This window comes from Musca vetustissima, unplaced genomic scaffold, assembly GCF_032173495.1.
Source record: "Musca vetustissima isolate MV318-11 ecotype Yass unplaced genomic scaffold, APGP_CSIRO_Mvet_v1 utg451, whole genome shotgun sequence".
NCBI lineage: Eukaryota > Metazoa > Arthropoda > Insecta > Diptera > Muscidae > Musca > Musca vetustissima.
The window spans coordinates 28500-47270 of record NW_026877818.1 but is presented as its reverse complement, the minus strand read 5'-3'; the positions used below and the strand labels follow the sequence as shown (position 1 = coordinate 47270).

Sequence of the window (18771 nt, the reverse complement as noted above, 5' to 3'; positions counted from 1 at the left end):
GAAAAAAATATTTGGTGGGATCTTAGAAAAACTAATCTTTTAAAGGACCCTTTTTTTAAAAAAAGTGAACATTTTTGGTTCATTTAAAAAAATTACACTGTTTTGTCGATCCTTAGATTTTTTCAATCCAGTTCCAAAATATTTTGTTTTAATTGAGGAATGTGGACCCTTTGAAATATTTTCTGGTGGTCTTTACAAACATTTTGTTGAACATACGCATTCGTTAATCCTTTGAACAATATTTTTTTCAAAATCGACGCCTGTCGACCTATTAAAAATATACATTTTTTTAATCCAGGTTGGTCCTTAAAAAAATTATATTTCTTTTGGATCACATTTAAAAATATTTTGTAATTTTTTTTCTTTACTTTTTGAACTGCGCGTCTTGGGTTTCATTGTATCTTTTTTAATTGTGTGATTTACCGTTTCCCAAGGACATATCTGGCTTTTTTTTGCTTTCCCAACAAAAAAAAAGAAAAAAATACTGAAGAGTGTTGTAATTGGAATATTGTTTTGAAATGACTGTGCTACTAGACCTATAATTTAGTTTGTTTCGTTTTTCGAATATTTAACTGGATACACCATAATGATAAGGACACATAATCACATCATTGTAAATAACATCTACACAGGCATATAACAAAGACATACACATATACTACACATTGCACACACACATACATTCATAAACATAAATAATTATGGGCATATTTACAACAAAAAATGAATACGATGATCACAATTCACAATAATCATGTTACTGATTACAAGGAGTTGGAAAGCAAATTGTATATCAAAATGAGATATGTATATGAGGAAGTAATACAAATAAGTATACACATTACAGACATTGTATACGAACGCACATATGTTAAATATACATTTTTATATTACTACAATTTACATAAATAAGTCAGATACATGAGATACTGCTTTATTTGTTACAAGAAATTGGGTATTGTATTTTTGAAATTGAAACCAAAAATTATTATATTAATAAAAAAATGAAGCACAAAATTTAATTGTTATTTGTGTATTAGTGTTAGTGTGTAACAAAAATAGAAATTAGCAAATAGTTTTTTTACATTTATTTTTTGTAATACCTATTTTTTATAAATAAATATATGGGAAATTACAAAATTCTTTTAAAATTCCATTAAAAAAAATTTGAAAAATTTTTTGCGAGCACATTCATGATTTTTGGTACATAGGTTAAGAAAAATATGCTGATTCGAAATCTGTTCGCGTTCACAAAATCGGATGCTGCGCACAAAAGTTATAGCGGTTTTAAATCTTGTATTTCAAATATAAATTAAATGGATTCATATTCGTTGTAATTCGCGAATTTCTTTACAAATGCTTAAACACCATTGTTTTCTTTGCATACTAGTCAAATCACACTGAAATACGGTTTAATAGTCGCGAAAAACAAATAGAAACATGAAGATAAAAATAAAATAAATTAATTTTTGCATTAACACAAAATTTTTTTTTTGAATTTTCGATTTTTCAGTTTTGCTAAGAGGATACGGTTTTGCTTTAATCTTCTAAAATATACGACGCTTTCTTCTGCAAATTCTTTTAGATGGTTGTTAAATATCGGCAGATTCATCTGATAAGAGTTTCGACGTCATTAATGGCTAAATATATTGCACTTACAATACATAAAAATGATCAATATTGAAAAGCTTGCAATTCGCGAATTAGTTGAAATCAGTTGATGCGCATGTGATTTTCGTATAAACCGAATCAATGTATTTCAATAATTATTAATTTTTCGATGTTTAATTTAGCGGTCGAAGTGTGCCACTCGATGCACTTTACTATGCAAAAACCCTAAAAATGGCTAAAAATCACGCAACGTGCATACGATTTTTATGCGCATCCGATTTTAGTAATCTCCTATGAAAATACGCAAAAGGACACCTATTTTAGAAGGATCGGTTAAGAACCGCGGATGTGCCTCCACAATCAATTTTGGATAAAATACGCATATTATTCGCGTACCGATGTATTTTTGACCTATTTCAACACAGATTCGCGAATTTGACAATACAAGCATAAATGCACGTAAAATTAATTCGAAGAAAACCGCGATTATTTACGCGAATTTGTCAAAATAAGTTTTTGCAGTTTTTCCCACATTCAAGGTACCTATATCCGCCGTTTTATTGGACGGAATTGAACATGGATGGGCTCATTAGATCCGGCACGTAAAAAAACTAAAATCACGCGGGGTTCCACGGAATTTGAAAGGACTTTCTTAATTTTAGACTCAAAAAATATGTTTTTTATAAAAATTTACGCACCAAATTTTCGTCTTTGGAACCCAATTGCAAAGAAGCTACAGTGAGCACATTCATGAGATATACACTAAACGAAGCAGAATCACGAGTTCTACAATCCTATAATTAGTTTATTCTATTATCTGGATGCGCATCCTAATTATAAGAAAAATTCAAAAAACACCGAAAATACGGCTTCAAAATGCCAGCATCCATTTTGGGTGGATGCAGTGATTATATCGAAAAACCATACATTAGAACCATATTGTCCATGGGGTATTCTGCAACTTAGTCACTGATCACATGTGCGTGCGTTGTGTAGTTTAGCCACAAATCGGGAACGAACACAAAAAAACTCGTTGGCTTCAACACATTTTCACCCATTTTTTTACATTACCACCATCACAGCTTCCACCAAACTTATTATTTATTACCAATATTTTAGGATTTTGACAAGAACACTTCATTTTATAGAAATGAATTTAAATTTTATGCAATATGTTCATATTTCGCGAGTTATAACCTTGCAAACCTCAGCTTCAAGGAATTTAAAAGATTTTTGTAATTTCCCATATATTTTTTAAAACAGCACAATTTATATATTTTATTGCTTAAGTTTTTCTCCTTCAAGGCTGGCTTCTCCCGTTGAAACACCACAAACATCTGTATTTCGTATGAATAGAGCAAAACGAGTATTAGTGCTAAGAAAAGAAAATGTTAAAAGTTAAGAAAACAAAATTATGGTTTGTATTTATTATTTTTTCTATAAATAAATAATAAATATGTGTTACAAATTTGACAAACTTTTTTTTTCACTTACGCTTAACAAATTTGGTGGGTCCCAATATTTTACTGGAACTTAAATGCTTTAAAAATATGGTCGTTTAAAAATATTCGTTCAAGATCCCCGCCTATTGATGGTTCTCTACAAATTATTTTGTTAAACAAGTGAAAAAGGGTTATGTTTGGCTGTGTCGAACTTTGGATACCCTCTATCATAGATACCCTCTATGAAATAAAAATATAGGGAACATACCAGAAATTTAACCTATACCGACATTTCTACAACTCGATTATGGTTCTAAATATTGGTTTCTAGCACCAATAAATATTGGTTTCTAGCACCAATATTTAGAACCATAATCGGTCCATGTTTCTTTGGACCAAATTTGTTTTAAAAATTATGATTTCATCCAAACATTGCCCATCTTATTATTTCTTCCAAAATTAGTTCAAGTTCGAACATGGGGAATATCGGTCTAAATGCGGGTTAGTTCATATGTGTATAAGGTTAATTATCGAACCTTATGTTCTAGTTTTTTATGTATCTTCCGCAGATGAAATGATTACAACAGAGTCTTAGAACCAAACCCAAACAGAAAAGGGGGGTTATATGGGGACGACCCCAAAAAGGGGGCGAATATTAACAATTTTTGGTGGGGAGATTTGAAGAACCCCACCCCAGATTTAAAGAACCCCACAATGCCGAAAATTGGGGGTACCCTTATATAGGGGGTTATCCGAAAAAATTGACCTATATTTATAATTTTTTGTGGAGAGATTTGGTGCCTATTAAGAACTCAAAATACTAAATTACAGTCAATTCGGTGGAAAAATGCGATCAAAACCTCAACAATACTGAAAATTAGGAGGTACCGTTATATGAGGGCTACCAGAAAGTGGACCTATATTTATAATTTTTTGTGGAGACATTTAGTACCCAATAATAACCCAATGTACCAAATTTCAGCGTATTCGGTTGAAAACGCGCTCAAGAACCCCAAAATATCGAAAATTGGGGGTAAAGTTATATGGAATCTATGCCTAAACGTGGACCGATATATCCCATCTTCGAACTTGAACTGCCTGCAGACAAAAGACAGCACCCTATCTCAATTCCTTCAGAAGATAGCGTGATTACAACAGACGGACGGACGGAAGGGCTAGATCGTCTTAGAATTTTATTCGGATCAAGAATATATATACTTTATAGGGTCGGAAATGAATATTTCGACGAGTTAAAAAATCCTTAAAAAATCCACGACTATTGAAGGTTCTTAAAAAATCCCCATTCATTGAAAAAACATTCGCGCCCATTGAAAAAGAATTTTAAATTTGGTCAAATAATGTTCTCAAGTACGCTCAACAAAGACACTGAAAGTTAAATGTTTTAAAAATATGGTCGTTAAAAAATATTCTTTAAAAAATCCATGCGCCTGCTATTATGAATCTTTGAAAAAATTATTTAAAAAATCCATGACTACTAAAAGTTTCTTAAAAAAAGAGTTCTTTTAAATATGCCCAACCATTGAAAAAAAAAAAACATTTTTCAAAAAAGTCGTGCTCTTTGAAAAAGTATTTAAAATTCAAAATAACGTCAATTGAAATTTCTTAGAAGTTATTTTATTCCTCACCCATTATAAACCCTGATTAAATAAAAACACATTTAGTTAATTTTTTTTCTATATACTTACATTGGTATATATTTTTATTTGTTAATTTTTCGATTTCTTCTGTACGAGTTTTCTCTGGTTCACATAAATCTATAGCTGAATTTCCAGACTATAATGATGTGCTTTCTTTTATGACATCACTTTGAATGATTGTTGCAAAGAAAGAATGTTGTAGATAGGGGATACATATTTTACTTTGCTTAATTTTCTGGATTTATTTCTTTCTATTTTGTTTTATGTTTTCCACTCTTCCCAAAGTTGTAAAAATTATAATCATAATCTATTTCATAGAAATTGTGTGTTTCTTTGCGTCTTGGAAATAGAGGATCGGTTCATTGTTATCACAGATGAATGTCCTCTCAACATAAAAAGAAATGGTAATCTTAAAAAAATCATGAGCGTAGCTAATGATATACCACCTCTTATAATAGTTAAGCAAAATCGTTTAATAACCCCCAAACGCAGGTGGTAAGATGCTATTGAATAAAATGTAATACAAGGATTTTGTTTGTTTTTAATGTTTGTTGTTTGTTTTTTATTAATATTATCATTATAATTTTAGATCTTCTCTATTCATTATCTAATAGGGTTGATTTTTGTTCTCTCATTTGTTTTTCTTGGGTTTTCTTTTTCTTGTGTGTGTTTTTAGTATAATTTGCATATTATGTGTATAGGTAAAAAAAGAGGGGGGTCTAGCAAATTTTGTTTATCCATTAAAATCGAGATAGTCCATTAAAAATGGGCTCCCGTGCCGTAGCGTAATACAACATAAGTAATTACAGAAATCAATAAAATTCTACTGTTTGACGACACTCTCTCTTCCTACTTGTTGTTACATTACATCTTATTGCAAGGATTGGTATTCCTTTTCTGCATGGAGTGCCGTTGTCCGGATCTTTTTGGTTGGTTGTTTGGTTAGTAGTAGGTTCTCGGGGTAGGACAGTAATAATTATATTGTAGATATAAGTTATATTTATATGTATAGATATATTTTGCAAAACGTTAATGGTAATGACAAAATTTTATGAAAATCATATAGTTGCTGAATATAAATATTCGCGTCAAATACACACTTTCACCAAGACCTTTTCAATGGCCCAAGGGAAAGTTTTTTCTTTTGTTTTCTTTATTCTATGGTTATGTACTTTAATTTATATATAATATATGTGTGTGTTGGGGTTGGGGGTGTTGGTGTCACACCTCCTTAATAACGGTTGTAGCGTCCACGGCCACGATTACGCGGCGTACCCTTAGCGCCAGCGGCAGCTGCACCACGTGCTGCGGCGGGTGTGGCTTTCTTGGCGGGTGAGGCTTCACTGGCAGCGGCTGGTGTGGAGGGAGCAGATGTCTTGGCGGGAGTTTTGGCGGGGGTCTTGGCGGCTTCTTTGACTGGTTCAGGTGTGGGCTCTGGCTCGGGTTCAGCTTCGGCTTCCTGTTCGCCGCCCTCTTCTTCTTGGGCCTCTTCCTCTTGGGCTTCCATTTCTTCGCCGTTTTCTTCACCATCACCGCCTTCTTCACCTTCACCATTTTCGTTCATTTCAACGTCTTCATCATCGCCAGTGGCCTCTGAGGGATCGTACAATTCACCCTCAGCACCTTCGGCGGCTTCACCACCTTCACCTTCTTCTTCGGTCTTTTCGGTGGTCTCACCGTTGGCGGCGGCCTCGGCTTCTTCGATCTTGCGCTTCTTGCGTTCGCTCTCTTCAATGGCGGCAGCAGCGCGTTTTTGGGCGATCTTGGTGTCGCTGGCCTTCTCGTTGATGAACTTCAAGAAGTTGCGGTGATGGGTAACAGTGCGGGAGTGCACTTCAACGGTCTTCTCGGTGTCGAAGAATTTACCGCACAATGAGCACTCGAAGCATTCGAGTTTGGTGATGAGGGCGGCACCCACTGGACGTGTCCAGTTGTATTTGGGCAGACGGTTGTCGACCTCAGTGGGAATTTCATCACCCTCATTGAAATCCAAGATGCAATCCTCGGGATCGACGGGCAAAGCGATTTCCTCTTCGCCTTCTTGGGTCTCGTTGAGTTCCTCACCCTCCTTGGTCTCATCGGCACCTTCTTCGCCTTCCTTCTTTTCCGCTTCCTCACCCTCGGCTTCTTCACCTTCAGCGTCTTCTTCGCCTTCCTTCTTGGCTTCACCGCCTTCGGCAGTTTCAGTCTTCTTGGCGGCGGCCTTCTTCTTCTTCTTGGTGGGTGGGCGGACATCCTTCAATTCCTCCTCCTCGGTGAGGATGGGCAAGGTTTGACGCTTGCGTTCACCAACCTTGGTGTTCTTTTCGGCGGCCTTGATCAAGTGATCAGCGGACAGCAAGTGAGAGTCATAATCAATGCGAGTGGCGAATTCCTTGTTACATTCGGTACACTTGGGATGCAAGAATTTTTTCAATTGCAAATGACCCTCGGATTTACGATGGGCCGAGATGTGGCCATGGAAGTTCAAGTCGCACATGGTACAGTAGTCCAATTGGCGTTGCTTGCTCTTGCCCATACGCTTCAAGCGATCCAATTCAATGGACTTCAATTGTTCGGCAATCTTGGCCTCTTGGCGGATCATGTTGGCCTTTAGGCGGTAGCTTTCCTCAATACCTTCGCGCATCATCAAGTGAGTGCGACCCTTGATGTGATTTTCAAATGAGTTGGCATCCCACATGTGTTTCTTGCACAGGTGACAGTAGAACATGTCGTTGGGTACATTGGCGTAGGGTGACTCTTTGCTGTTTGATGAAAATACGAGGATGGACGATTTTTCCCATACACAATAATGTCGTGTTGAGAAAAATTAAAGAGAGAAAGAAACAAAGGCAAAATTGAAATTAGTTATTTGTTATTTTAATAAATTAAATGGAATTGATGAGGTTTGCACAGCAATTCTTCTGAATTAGAGGATAGAATATAGAGATGAGTGGGGCAGGGGGGATATACAATAAGGCGCAAGCGAATGTATGTTGAGACGAAATAAAAAAGTAAATGTAATAAAACATAATGGAAAATTATACATATTATGAATAATTATATTAACGGTGGGGGTTTAAGATAATGTGAATTGAAAAATCAATAAAGTTAATTTCATTTTTTAAATTGATGAACAATGGAATTGAAATATATTTACGGCTGTAAGTTTTGTAACTGTTAAAAGTTTGAAATATTGTCCTGCATGATGTTGCTGCTATATCAAGACTATATGACTTAGAATACAATTTTATAGAATTTGTTAAATAAATTGATTAACTTTGTGTTTTTCAACACAAATTTACAATAGAAGTGATTTTGGCGCAAAAAAGGTTTATCTCAATCAGCTGAGAACTGATGTCTGAGAAAGCAGCTGTTATAGTGCGTTTACATTTAACGAAATCCGTTAACCCAGTGGGTTTCATTTGTCAATTCCTTTGCATATATGTCAAATAAATCCTCAAAAAGTAGGTTAACCCGGTAAAAAGTTCTAATGTATATGCCGTTTTACATGATAATGTCAAATGACTTAATGAAAGAGTTGCCAACCTTCAATTCTTCTGTGGGAAGAAAAAAACGTATGAACGGGTCACATTTAGTAGTAATGTAGCTCGTTGAATCATGATTACAGAGCGTAAGAGTTTCATTAATTTTAATTTTAAATTAAATAATGTCAATGAATGCGACTAATTTGAAGCAAGGCAAATACATCCACATATGTATATTATAATGTAAATAAAGTGGTTAGTAATTGGAAATAATATCATATAATATGAAGACAAAATGCAAAATTTCCATGACAATACTCATAAAGTATTGATGAATTTTGAAAATAATTCGGGACCTATGGATTTGTAATTAAGATGAATGTGGAAATATCATCTAAAATATTTGAGAAAAACCCCGATCAAGAAACAAAGTGGGAAAATACGACAAGTCTCTCTTCACACTAATTACTTAAAAGAAGTAATGACGTTTTCAAAAAAAATATTTCAGGACTCAGATCTGTAGGCAATATTTCAAACTTTTAATAGTTGGTATTATTATAATAAAAGCAAATTAAAAAATAAAACCCCATAATAAAAATACATTGAAATCTGAAAAAAGAAATTTCTTCAAGATCTCAAAATACAAATAATATAAAGGATATATGAAAATATTAAATAATACTATGAAACTTAGAAATAAAATGAACGAGAATAAAATAAAAATACAGAGAGCAAAAAGAAGGAGAATAGGTAAATACGATGGAATTAAAACTAAATAGAAAAACCCGCCCTTTAGAAGAAACCCCATTTGTGATACCTAAAAGAAAAAAAAAAACACCAGAAGAAGAACAAACACAAACAACAACAACTAACACACCGCTGCCAACACAAAGAGACACGAAGGACTCTTTCTTGATGTGCTTGGTTAGGGTGCAATTTGGCTGCTGCATAAACTTCCTTGTGTTGTTTTCAAACCCGCCGCCTAGTTTTGTTTGTTTAACCACAAAAATCCTAATAGTTGTCTTAAGAAATATTTGTATTTTTTAAAGGAAATAAATAACGAAACTAATTATGTATATTTATATGTTACATATAAAAAATGGTAAACAATTTTTTGCTATAAACAACACAATATTTTCCATATAAGAAAAATATTTGAAAAATTATCAAGTGTTTTGAAGATTTTGTTTTTGGTTTTGTGGTTTTTTGAAAATATTCTTGAGTTTTTGTTTATGGGCTTACCTCTCAGTTTTCTTATCGCCAGAAGCGGTATCCTTCTTTTTATTGTTGGCATTTTTAGCCAAAAGTTTCTTTGCACGATCGAAAGCATTCTGCTTACGAATGCCGCCAGCGCCGGGCTTTGCGGCTGATTTAGCACCAGCACCAGCTCGGTTTTGGAAAGTTCCTTGACCACGACGATTGTTTAAACGATTGCCGCCAACACCACCACGATTGGCCATCTGATGTTTTTGAAGAAAATAGTTTTTGATTTTTGTTTTAAAGTTTTTTTGTGGCGCATTGAAATTTGTTGTTTGAAAACACAGTTTGTTATTTAGTTATTTTCATAAATAAGAAATAAATGATATTATGAAAAATATCATCATTCATTATTTTAATCAACACATTATTTTGACGATAACAATAATTGTAATGTTTCCATTTGTATACACATATTTTTTCAGTTTTCAAATAGCGCATTTTGTTTTGTATTATTTTGGCCATTTTTTGGTTTGTTGCAGAAAGCGTGGTGGTTTGGGGTATTATTTGTGGATGGAAGAAAGATGATTTCACATATTTCGTATTTTTTCATTTGATGGTGGCATGGCAATCAGAGTTTTGAAATATTTCAAGGCATTTGCAGTTGTTATTGTTGGAGTGGCAACAATCACATTTGTTTTTTTGGTTATAGTGTAATTTTTTTTCCAAAACATTGGTTAAAAAATATTAAAAATAATAAAAAAAAAATCAAAGTTAAAAAATGGTGTTGTTTTTTGTTTGTTGTTGTTGTTGAAAAACCCAAACACAATAAAAAAACATTCAATGTTTGTTTTTATGGTTTTTGTTTTTTTTGTTGCACAATCAAGAGTTGCAGACAAACGAGATGTTGAAGAGTTGGCACCAGTCGATATTTTTGTGAACACACATACCACACACACACACATACAAGAAGGTATCGTATCGGAATCATCACAAGGCATCCAGAAATTTTTGTATCGTTTCAGAGATATCAGTTTTTTTCATTTTTTAAATTGCGTATGTTGTGTTGCATTTACAATACAATGCAATTGTCGAATTTTGTATTCAAGTTTTTGTTAGAATACAATTAAAATTAAATTCAGTTCCAGAGTTGGGTGTGTTTGAATTTTTGTTGTTCATTGTTTTCATTCAGGACAGTTGTAAAGAGAAAAAAGGAGTTGGTTGTGCGCACAAATAATATTTTGTTACATTTTTTAAACAAATTTTAATTTTTTTATTCAAAAAAATAAAGAGGAAAATATTTTTTGTTGTAAAAATGCGCATTTTTTTAAAAAAAGGGGTTGACGACAACAATATTAACAATACAAACAATTAATAGAAATTGTTTAAATTTTAAACACACCGCAACACCAAGGATTCATGAATTGTTTTACAATTTCATTTCGACATTGACAACAACAACAACGATTATTATTTACAAATAATAACGCATTGAAAATGCAAATCCAGCAAACAGTATGATATGTCATCATCATTCATTATGGTAGTATTACACACGTTTGTATGTTTTTGTGGTTCAAATTGGCATTACCACCCGATGTTGAAGAAGACCAGCAGAGATTTTGTATGGTTAGTTGGTTCAGTTGATGGTGGTGGTATGGTGGAATGTGTGGCAGAAGTAGCAATCGATCAGTTTGTTTTCAAATCCAAAGACCAAAGTTATCAATTTGCAATGTGCATGTGTGTTTTGAAGAAGAGGGGCACGGAACGGAAACCGATGTGTGTGCGTGACAAGACATTTATGTTTAGTACAACACATCATCATCATTTGATTTGACACACACGATCAATATCATTTTTGTTTTGGTTATTTTTATATGGAAAGGGAGAGAGAAAATAAAATAAAATTTTTAATTAGAATGGTTGGAAATACTCCAAAAAACAATTATTTTTATAACAATATTTTATAGTAGAGTAGGTTTGGTAGAAACATTTGTTGTTGATTTCTTATTTTGTATGACAAAAAAAATTAATTTTGGGTAGCAATTAAATTACTAAAAATCAAATATAATTGTAGTATACAATAGTACTTGTAGTAAATAAGACTAAATATATATATAGAGAGAGAAAGATAGAAGTTATCATTAACAATATTATTTGTTGTAAATATAACACATTGTATTATAATGGAAAGTAAATTTGATTTGTTGATTGTTGGGAATGTTGATACTTTCTTTTTTCTTTTTTTGGTTGGTTGGTAAATTTTAGTTTAATAGTTAAAAAAAAGGTTAACGGCAACAATTGGTATAGTTGTAAGGTAAATAGTTAAGAGGAGTTTACAAAATTAATAAATTGTGGAGATTATTATTATTATTGTTGTTTGGTTTTTATCATTTCATTACTTTTGATTTTCATTTTTTATACATTAAAAATAACATAAAATAAGGCATTGAAAACTTAAAAAGAACAACTCACAACACTGGTCGGAGTGAATAGCAAAAAAGGAAAATAATAACAAATACATGTAATATACATATATATATAATTTCGAAATCTAAAACATTATTCCTATAATATATAAAGCAACAGCAGCAGCAGCGCTAAATAACTGGCGCCAATTGTGACAAAATACTTACAAATGTAGCATAATAACTAGTTTAGATTTATTTTATGTTTAATTGCACATAATTCTTATTTTCTGTTAACTAATAGCATTAAATTTAAGAAATTTTAACTTAATTTTATTAAAAACAATTCATGTCATTTCTATGGCGCCAAAGAAAGAAACAGCTGTGACTTGTAGTCGTTGCTGTGAGAAAATGTCAGTTACATTGGAAGTGTTACCAACTTAGTTAATATTTGTATGCAATTCATTTCCTGACTGTAAGGAACGAAGCAAAGAAATGAGAACACGTATGTATATATTAAAATGTTTGGTGGTTAACTATTGTGGAGGAATAGCAGCATAAGTATGCATAAGGCTGCCGGTTAGATATTTTGTGGTTAACCACATTTTAAAACGGCCAATGACGTATATTTTTACATCATTCTCAGTGACTAATATAACCACAAACATTTGAGGTTGCATACCTAATGTTATAGCAAGAGAGTGAGCAATGTGAAGAGAATGAACAGAAAACTGACGAATGTTGGCAAATGAAGGCTGGTCTAGTGGGGTACATATAAAAAACGGAAAAACTAAAATTGACCATTAAAATGAATAAATGAATTGACTATTAAAATGTGTTAAAATCACAGCGTATATGTGAAGATCATTGCCCTCATTCCTTTTGAAGTATTAATAAAAAACATGACTTTGCCGGGAGGTCAATGACATTTGAAAATGAAGTCACGTAGACAACACACATCACTAATCCCTCAGAATACCAGTTTTGTTTTTTAAACAAGTCAACGCTGCTCTTCACACGCCAATTACGTGACGGAAATAGGGGATAACAAACAACCAACATGTATTTTGTAAGAAAATCATGGGCAGTGAGTTGCCAGAAGTGTTGTTGTTGTAGCAGCCCTATTGCTTTTACACAATGCCAGAATTGTGGAAAATGCAGCTGCTGCTGTTGTTGCAATGAAAATACTCTGCGTTTTCCCTACTCTCTATTTCAATTATATCATAAAGAAACAAATTAAATTAAATAAAAACACATAATGTTAATAGAAATCATATACATACCGGTCCAGCGCGTTGAGCACCACGATTCATGTTGCCACCGCGTGGCATATCCAAGAGGGAAGGTGGATTTTGATTGCGGAACAAATTGTTCAACAAATTATTGGCCAGATTTATGGCTTGGGCATTCATTTGGCCACCACCGCCGCCGCCACCACCTTGGCGCATATTACCGCCACCAAAGCCGCCACCGGAATTTTGGTTCTCCCAAGGAGACATCATGTTGTTGCCACCGCCCATGCCGCGGTTACCACCCATGGGACCGTAGTTGTTACCACCGCCAAAGTTGCGATTGTTACGATTTTGATTGCGGAAAGCCATTGTGTTTTTGTTTTGGTTATTGGTGGCTACTTTAACGCTAAAATATTAAAAAAAGAAAAACCATTTTTCATTTAATACACAATTATTTAAAAACCTCAAAACAAATACACACACATAAAACTACAAAAAGCTAAAGCCAACCTACCTGGGACACATAATAATTTATTTATTTTTTGTAATGCAAGGATATAATTTAACTAAATTATGGACAATTTGGATGGATTGTGGGATGAGAGATGGGGGGTTTCAAAAATTTCTACTACAAACACAAAGCTGAAAATAAACAAAAAAGCGTACAACAAAGCGCACACACACAAAATAGACAAATTAAAATTTTGATTTTTCTTAAAGAGATATGGCCAAATTATACTTAAAAAATAAATTACACAAAAAAATAATATTTATTTCTTACTTTTTTTTTGTATCTACACTAAAATATTTTTCTTTCAACTACAATACAAAAAATACAACACTGTAATGCGCGCGCTATTGACAGACAAGAGAGAGCCCGCCAACTGATGTGTGCCGTAGCAGAGATGCTAAACAACTGATGTTCACAGTGTCGATAAGAAAGGTTATTTAAGAAAGAGTGAAGTAAGAAGAGTCACTAAAAAGAGGGTAGGTTGGTGGTTAGTTTTGTTAGTACCTATTTTATGAGGGTTGGTAATCTCGAAAATGCCACAAATGGTGGTGGTTTCTGTCGTCTACCTACTACTAAATTCAATGTAATTTCTGTAACATTTTTTTCCACGAAGTCAGGTGAAATGTTTTTTAGTTTGTTTCCAATTCCCATATTTTTGTTAGGTTGAGAGAGCGGCAGTAAAGAGAACCGGTTAGCGGCAAACAAAAGATCATTAACACCGGCATTCTCTTGAATTTGATGGCAATGGGGGACTGACACAAAAAAAACTTGACAGGCAAGAATATCAAGGGAAATCCAGCAAAAGAGCCACACAACAAATAAAAGGTAGAGAAACGAATAGAAATTTATGGAAAAAACAAAATGGCGGGAGCTTGTATACCACACACACACTCATATTTTGGCATAAATGAATGGAAGGCGAGAAACACGCTGCTGACGTGCATGCAAGAAAGTTACAGATACATAAATATGCCGGCCGGTTTCATGTATATTTCCCCCCTTCATATATTAACAGGAGAATGAGAAAAGACAAGTCATACACGTTGTGTCTTGTGTGAGTAACTGTTGTTAATTAAAAAATTTACAAGGTGGTCAAGAGACAGCTCTAAGCGCAAAGGTGTTTTTACATTTAATAAAAAATCTCTGTGTGTACTGTACCCCAGATAAACCTACATACACACACAAAATATAATGCGCAACGCCGCCATTAACGACCCCATTTCTTTTCCACAAGCCTACACATGTTATGCCAGCCAATGACAGAACAAAAAAAAATGTGAATGCAAGGCAGGGCGCAGAGCGATGTGATTCAATGAATAGATACACAAGGAAAATTTCAACGATTTTTTTTTTTTTGCAAAAAAATTACTAGTTAGCAAAACTAAATTATATAACAAACAAAATTACTGTAGAAAATTATTATTTTAAATAAAAAAACATAAGAAAAACTAAATTTCACCATGCACAAACACACACAACTACATAAAGACAAGGAAATGAGTCACTCGCAAATTTTTTTTTCGCACAAAGAACATGAATTTTTTCATAATTGTTTTAAGAAATTAGTTTTTTTAAACATACCTTTTAATTAAAATGACCGGTAAACCGTTTAGATTTTCTTAATTATTCACTTCTTCCAAATTAATACTTTATGCAAACTTGAAAAAATCACTTTTTCAAAAAACCCAAAATGGCTGCTTTAGTTCCTTTTTTGTCACTTATTTCTTATTTTACTGAGAGAATTAAAGAGTGAAGCGCAGCCCGAAAACACAACTTCACTTGACGAACGACAAACAATTACTCGTGAAGTGTCAAATCTCGGTTCGATTTTTTGCGTTTTTGTGAATGAGACGCCAACACGATGTGCGGTGAACGGCGTTAGTATACAGATGACAGGGATGTATTTGTCAGTGTTGCCAATCAGTGTTTAATTTTTTAGAGAGTTGGCATTCTTAGATTAAGACGTATTTTGGTGAAATCGTTTGGCAAGGGGACTATGTAAAAAGTATGTATATCTGTCATTTTTGGAGGAAATGTTCTTTATTTGCGTTCGGTGACAGTAAAAAACAAACATGTTTTATGTGGAAGTCAGCATATGCTCAGCAAGTAATACAATTCTATAAATTAATAAAGGGATACGAAAACAATTTGGATTCTATTCTGCCTACCCTTTAATCGATAAAAAAGAACCTGTGATAGTGATACTTGGTCAGTTCCCGTACTGCAAGAATCCACTAATTTTTACTATTTTTTCGATATCATAAAGGAAAATTTCTTATCGTATTAGAAAGTACAAGGAAACTTGCAGTACGGGAGCAGACCACCTGTGTACAACAGTCAAAGAGTAAAGGGCTAAGCCATGGGAAAATGAATAGTGATGATCTTTCTTATATGCGATTTTTTCTTATATGAGATGTGCTTATATCCGATATCTACTGTATTGTTGGATCATGGGCTAAGCAGAATGTTCGCGTTGAGCCATCAGTCGAGTTGTGTCATCAAAAATGCAACAATCACAAGGAAACGATAACACTAACGCTTGAAGTTGATGTGCCCTGCGCTTCGGAGTTAAATATATTTTATTTAAAAAAAAAGTTCAACGCGAACATTACGTTTAGCCCTTTAAACTTTACCTCTTTCCGTTTTGAAGTTTGATAACAATATTTGCTCAATAAAAAATTCTGTTCAAATTTTGTTTAAAATCAAAGAATACTGACATTTGTGGGTAACTTTTTTGTTCTTGTACTTAAGGTTGAGAAAATATAAACTCATTTTCATAGAAAGAATCGCCACCTAATTAAAACTCAGAAAAGTCAAAATACTATGGGTTTGATTTATCGTTTAAATTAGGGAAATTTATTAATACAATATATATTACCCCCAGTACCTTAAATAATCTCTTAACTATTATTTTTTTTACAACTTTTTACTCGAAAACCATTGCGATACCCACAAAACTAATAGTATTTTACTATATTTAAAAGAACAGAACAAAAATACGTACCCTACATAAGATTTTTTTTATTTTGCCAATAAAAATCATAAACAGAATAGATCTTTCCCATGGCTTATAAATAACCCAGGGAAACCAGCTGATAATCGATGCCTCTCAAGATTGCTGTCAAAATGCATTATTGTGAATTGACTTCCATTATGAAAACGTAAACAAAGTTGAAATTTTTGACATTAGACTTGAGAAAAAACAGCTGTCTTCCGATTTCGATTGCTACTTGGTGACCTTATTAATAGATCTTGGATCTTTCCGTGTCCATAAAGAAACGATAACATCAGCGCCTGAGGTTAATATGCACTACACAATAAGAAAAACTAACTTCTGGTTGGCTGTTGTGTTGGTTTTGATGGATTGGTATTTTTACTAGATTTTCGTTCCATTATTTTTTGACATTTTTACCTTTTACTAGATTTACTATTATAAAGTTAATGGAACAGAACAATTGTGTTTTAATACGAATACCTTTTATTAAAAAATGAATAAATGAGCATAAAATAACTAAATAATATTATAAAATAAATGTATGCATTTTACAATCCTTCTATTAATCCCCCAAATTTGTAATTTTGCCAACAAAAATAATTAAAAATGAGTACAGCTTCCATTGATTTTCTGACAACTGCCGTACGTTTTATTATAAGGCATACATCGCACACATTGTATTTCATAGAGTTGGCAAATCCAAAATCGATGACAGAACATGATATCGATAACTAAAGGAAGTTCAATAGAAAATTGCCGCCAAATTTATACAAAATTTGTGTTTTTGTTAATATACCCCTATATTCGCTAACTCCAAGGGCTGTAAAACTTTGATGGCTAATGAGGATCAATCCAAATGAATTGAATTAAGGGTGGGCTGACATACATGGTGTTTTAATACATGTGTAAAATTCAGGTAATTGTCAAATATTGGAGTAAAAAACTAATATTTTTATGTGTCACCATTTAGGTAGAAAAAATGATAAAAATATTAGAGCAACTATTTCATGGATTAAGTTAGAATATACCGGCAATAGTAGCAATATGAAGAACCATGGTATGATGAAGAGCATATTTTTCAATGGGGTGGGTGATTGGCATACATATGTATGTAGAATATGTTTGCCAGGAACGAAATTCAGGTAAATGTAAAATATCCAAGTAAAGTGTGTTTTATGTATATAATATGTATGTATAATAAGACAATGTATTTTTCCCATAAGATTTGTATACCCCACACAACTATGTTGTCAGGGTATTATAGCTTTATGCAGCCCCAAGAGTTGGTAACGCCGCGATATATTGGTCCTAGACCCACCTTTAAGTATACCGTATCTCGACTAGCTGAATCGATCTAGACATGTGTGTCCGTCTGTCCATTATAATTTGTAAACACGATACAGGCCACAGTTATTGACCAATCTTCACGAAATTTGGCATGTAGGATGGGTTCTGGCCAATGAATACCCCTATTGTTTTTGGTAAAGATCGGGTTATATTTTCTGGTCGCTCCAGAGGCCGCAATTATGGCCGAACGTCGCGAAATTTTACATGGAGAAAGGGATCGGGCTAAAGAATAAGCATGCCTGTTTTGTTAAATGAACCCTGTTTTTTGTGTGAAAAATTAAAAAAATTGTATTCTATGGCGTATATATTTGCCCCTGAAGGACATAGACCCGAGAAGTTGACCGTATATCCAAGAGGAGTGGTTGACCTTTAAATTGATACCAATTATATTGTCGTATGTACTCAGATGTGGGAGTTGCACTTAAATAGTTACAGGTGCTTACGTATTCAGATATCATTACCACACTACAGGGCGGAAATATAGCGCTGATCGCTTTGAAATGTTCCATGAGGTTCCAGTTATGGTCAAGGCCAACGCCTATAATTTTCGGTGATGATCAGTTAATAATTTTGGGATAAAGTGTACTGAACTAAATTTTTTGTGTTTTTTTCGAGTCGATATATAGGCCACAATTATAAAACGATCATTACAACACAACCCACGGGGAATGGAATATGGACTTGTACCGAATATTAGAACTATTCGGAAAATATGTCAGTGTAAGGAAGAGCTGTTGATCTCTAATCGTACAAGAGGGTGCAAATATTACGAAATATATTGCCCAGGCTCGGAATAAAAATCCGCAGAAAGTTAGAGTCCCGTGGTAGTTGTGTAGAGTATCGTATGGTCGGCCCCGCCCGACTATACTGCTCCGGTCACTGGTTTTTTTATATTATATTGGT

General features: G+C 33.5%; 1 protein-coding gene across 1 annotated transcript; it reads right to left on the bottom strand.

The window, feature by feature from the left end:
• Positions 1 to 5914: 5914 nt before the first annotated feature.
• LOC133322494 (zinc finger protein on ecdysone puffs) lies at positions 5915 to 13554 on the bottom strand. Its single transcript, XM_061531483.1, has 4 exons — positions 13530 to 13554; positions 13067 to 13421; positions 9421 to 9638; positions 5915 to 7455 (listed from the first exon to the last, which is right to left on the bottom strand). Exons 1-4 carry the CDS (start codon positions 13538 to 13540, stop codon positions 5943 to 5945), a joined length of 2097 nt encoding a protein of 698 aa, XP_061387467.1. The 5' UTR covers positions 13541 to 13554; the 3' UTR covers positions 5915 to 5942.
• Positions 13555 to 18771: the final 5217 nt, after the last annotated feature.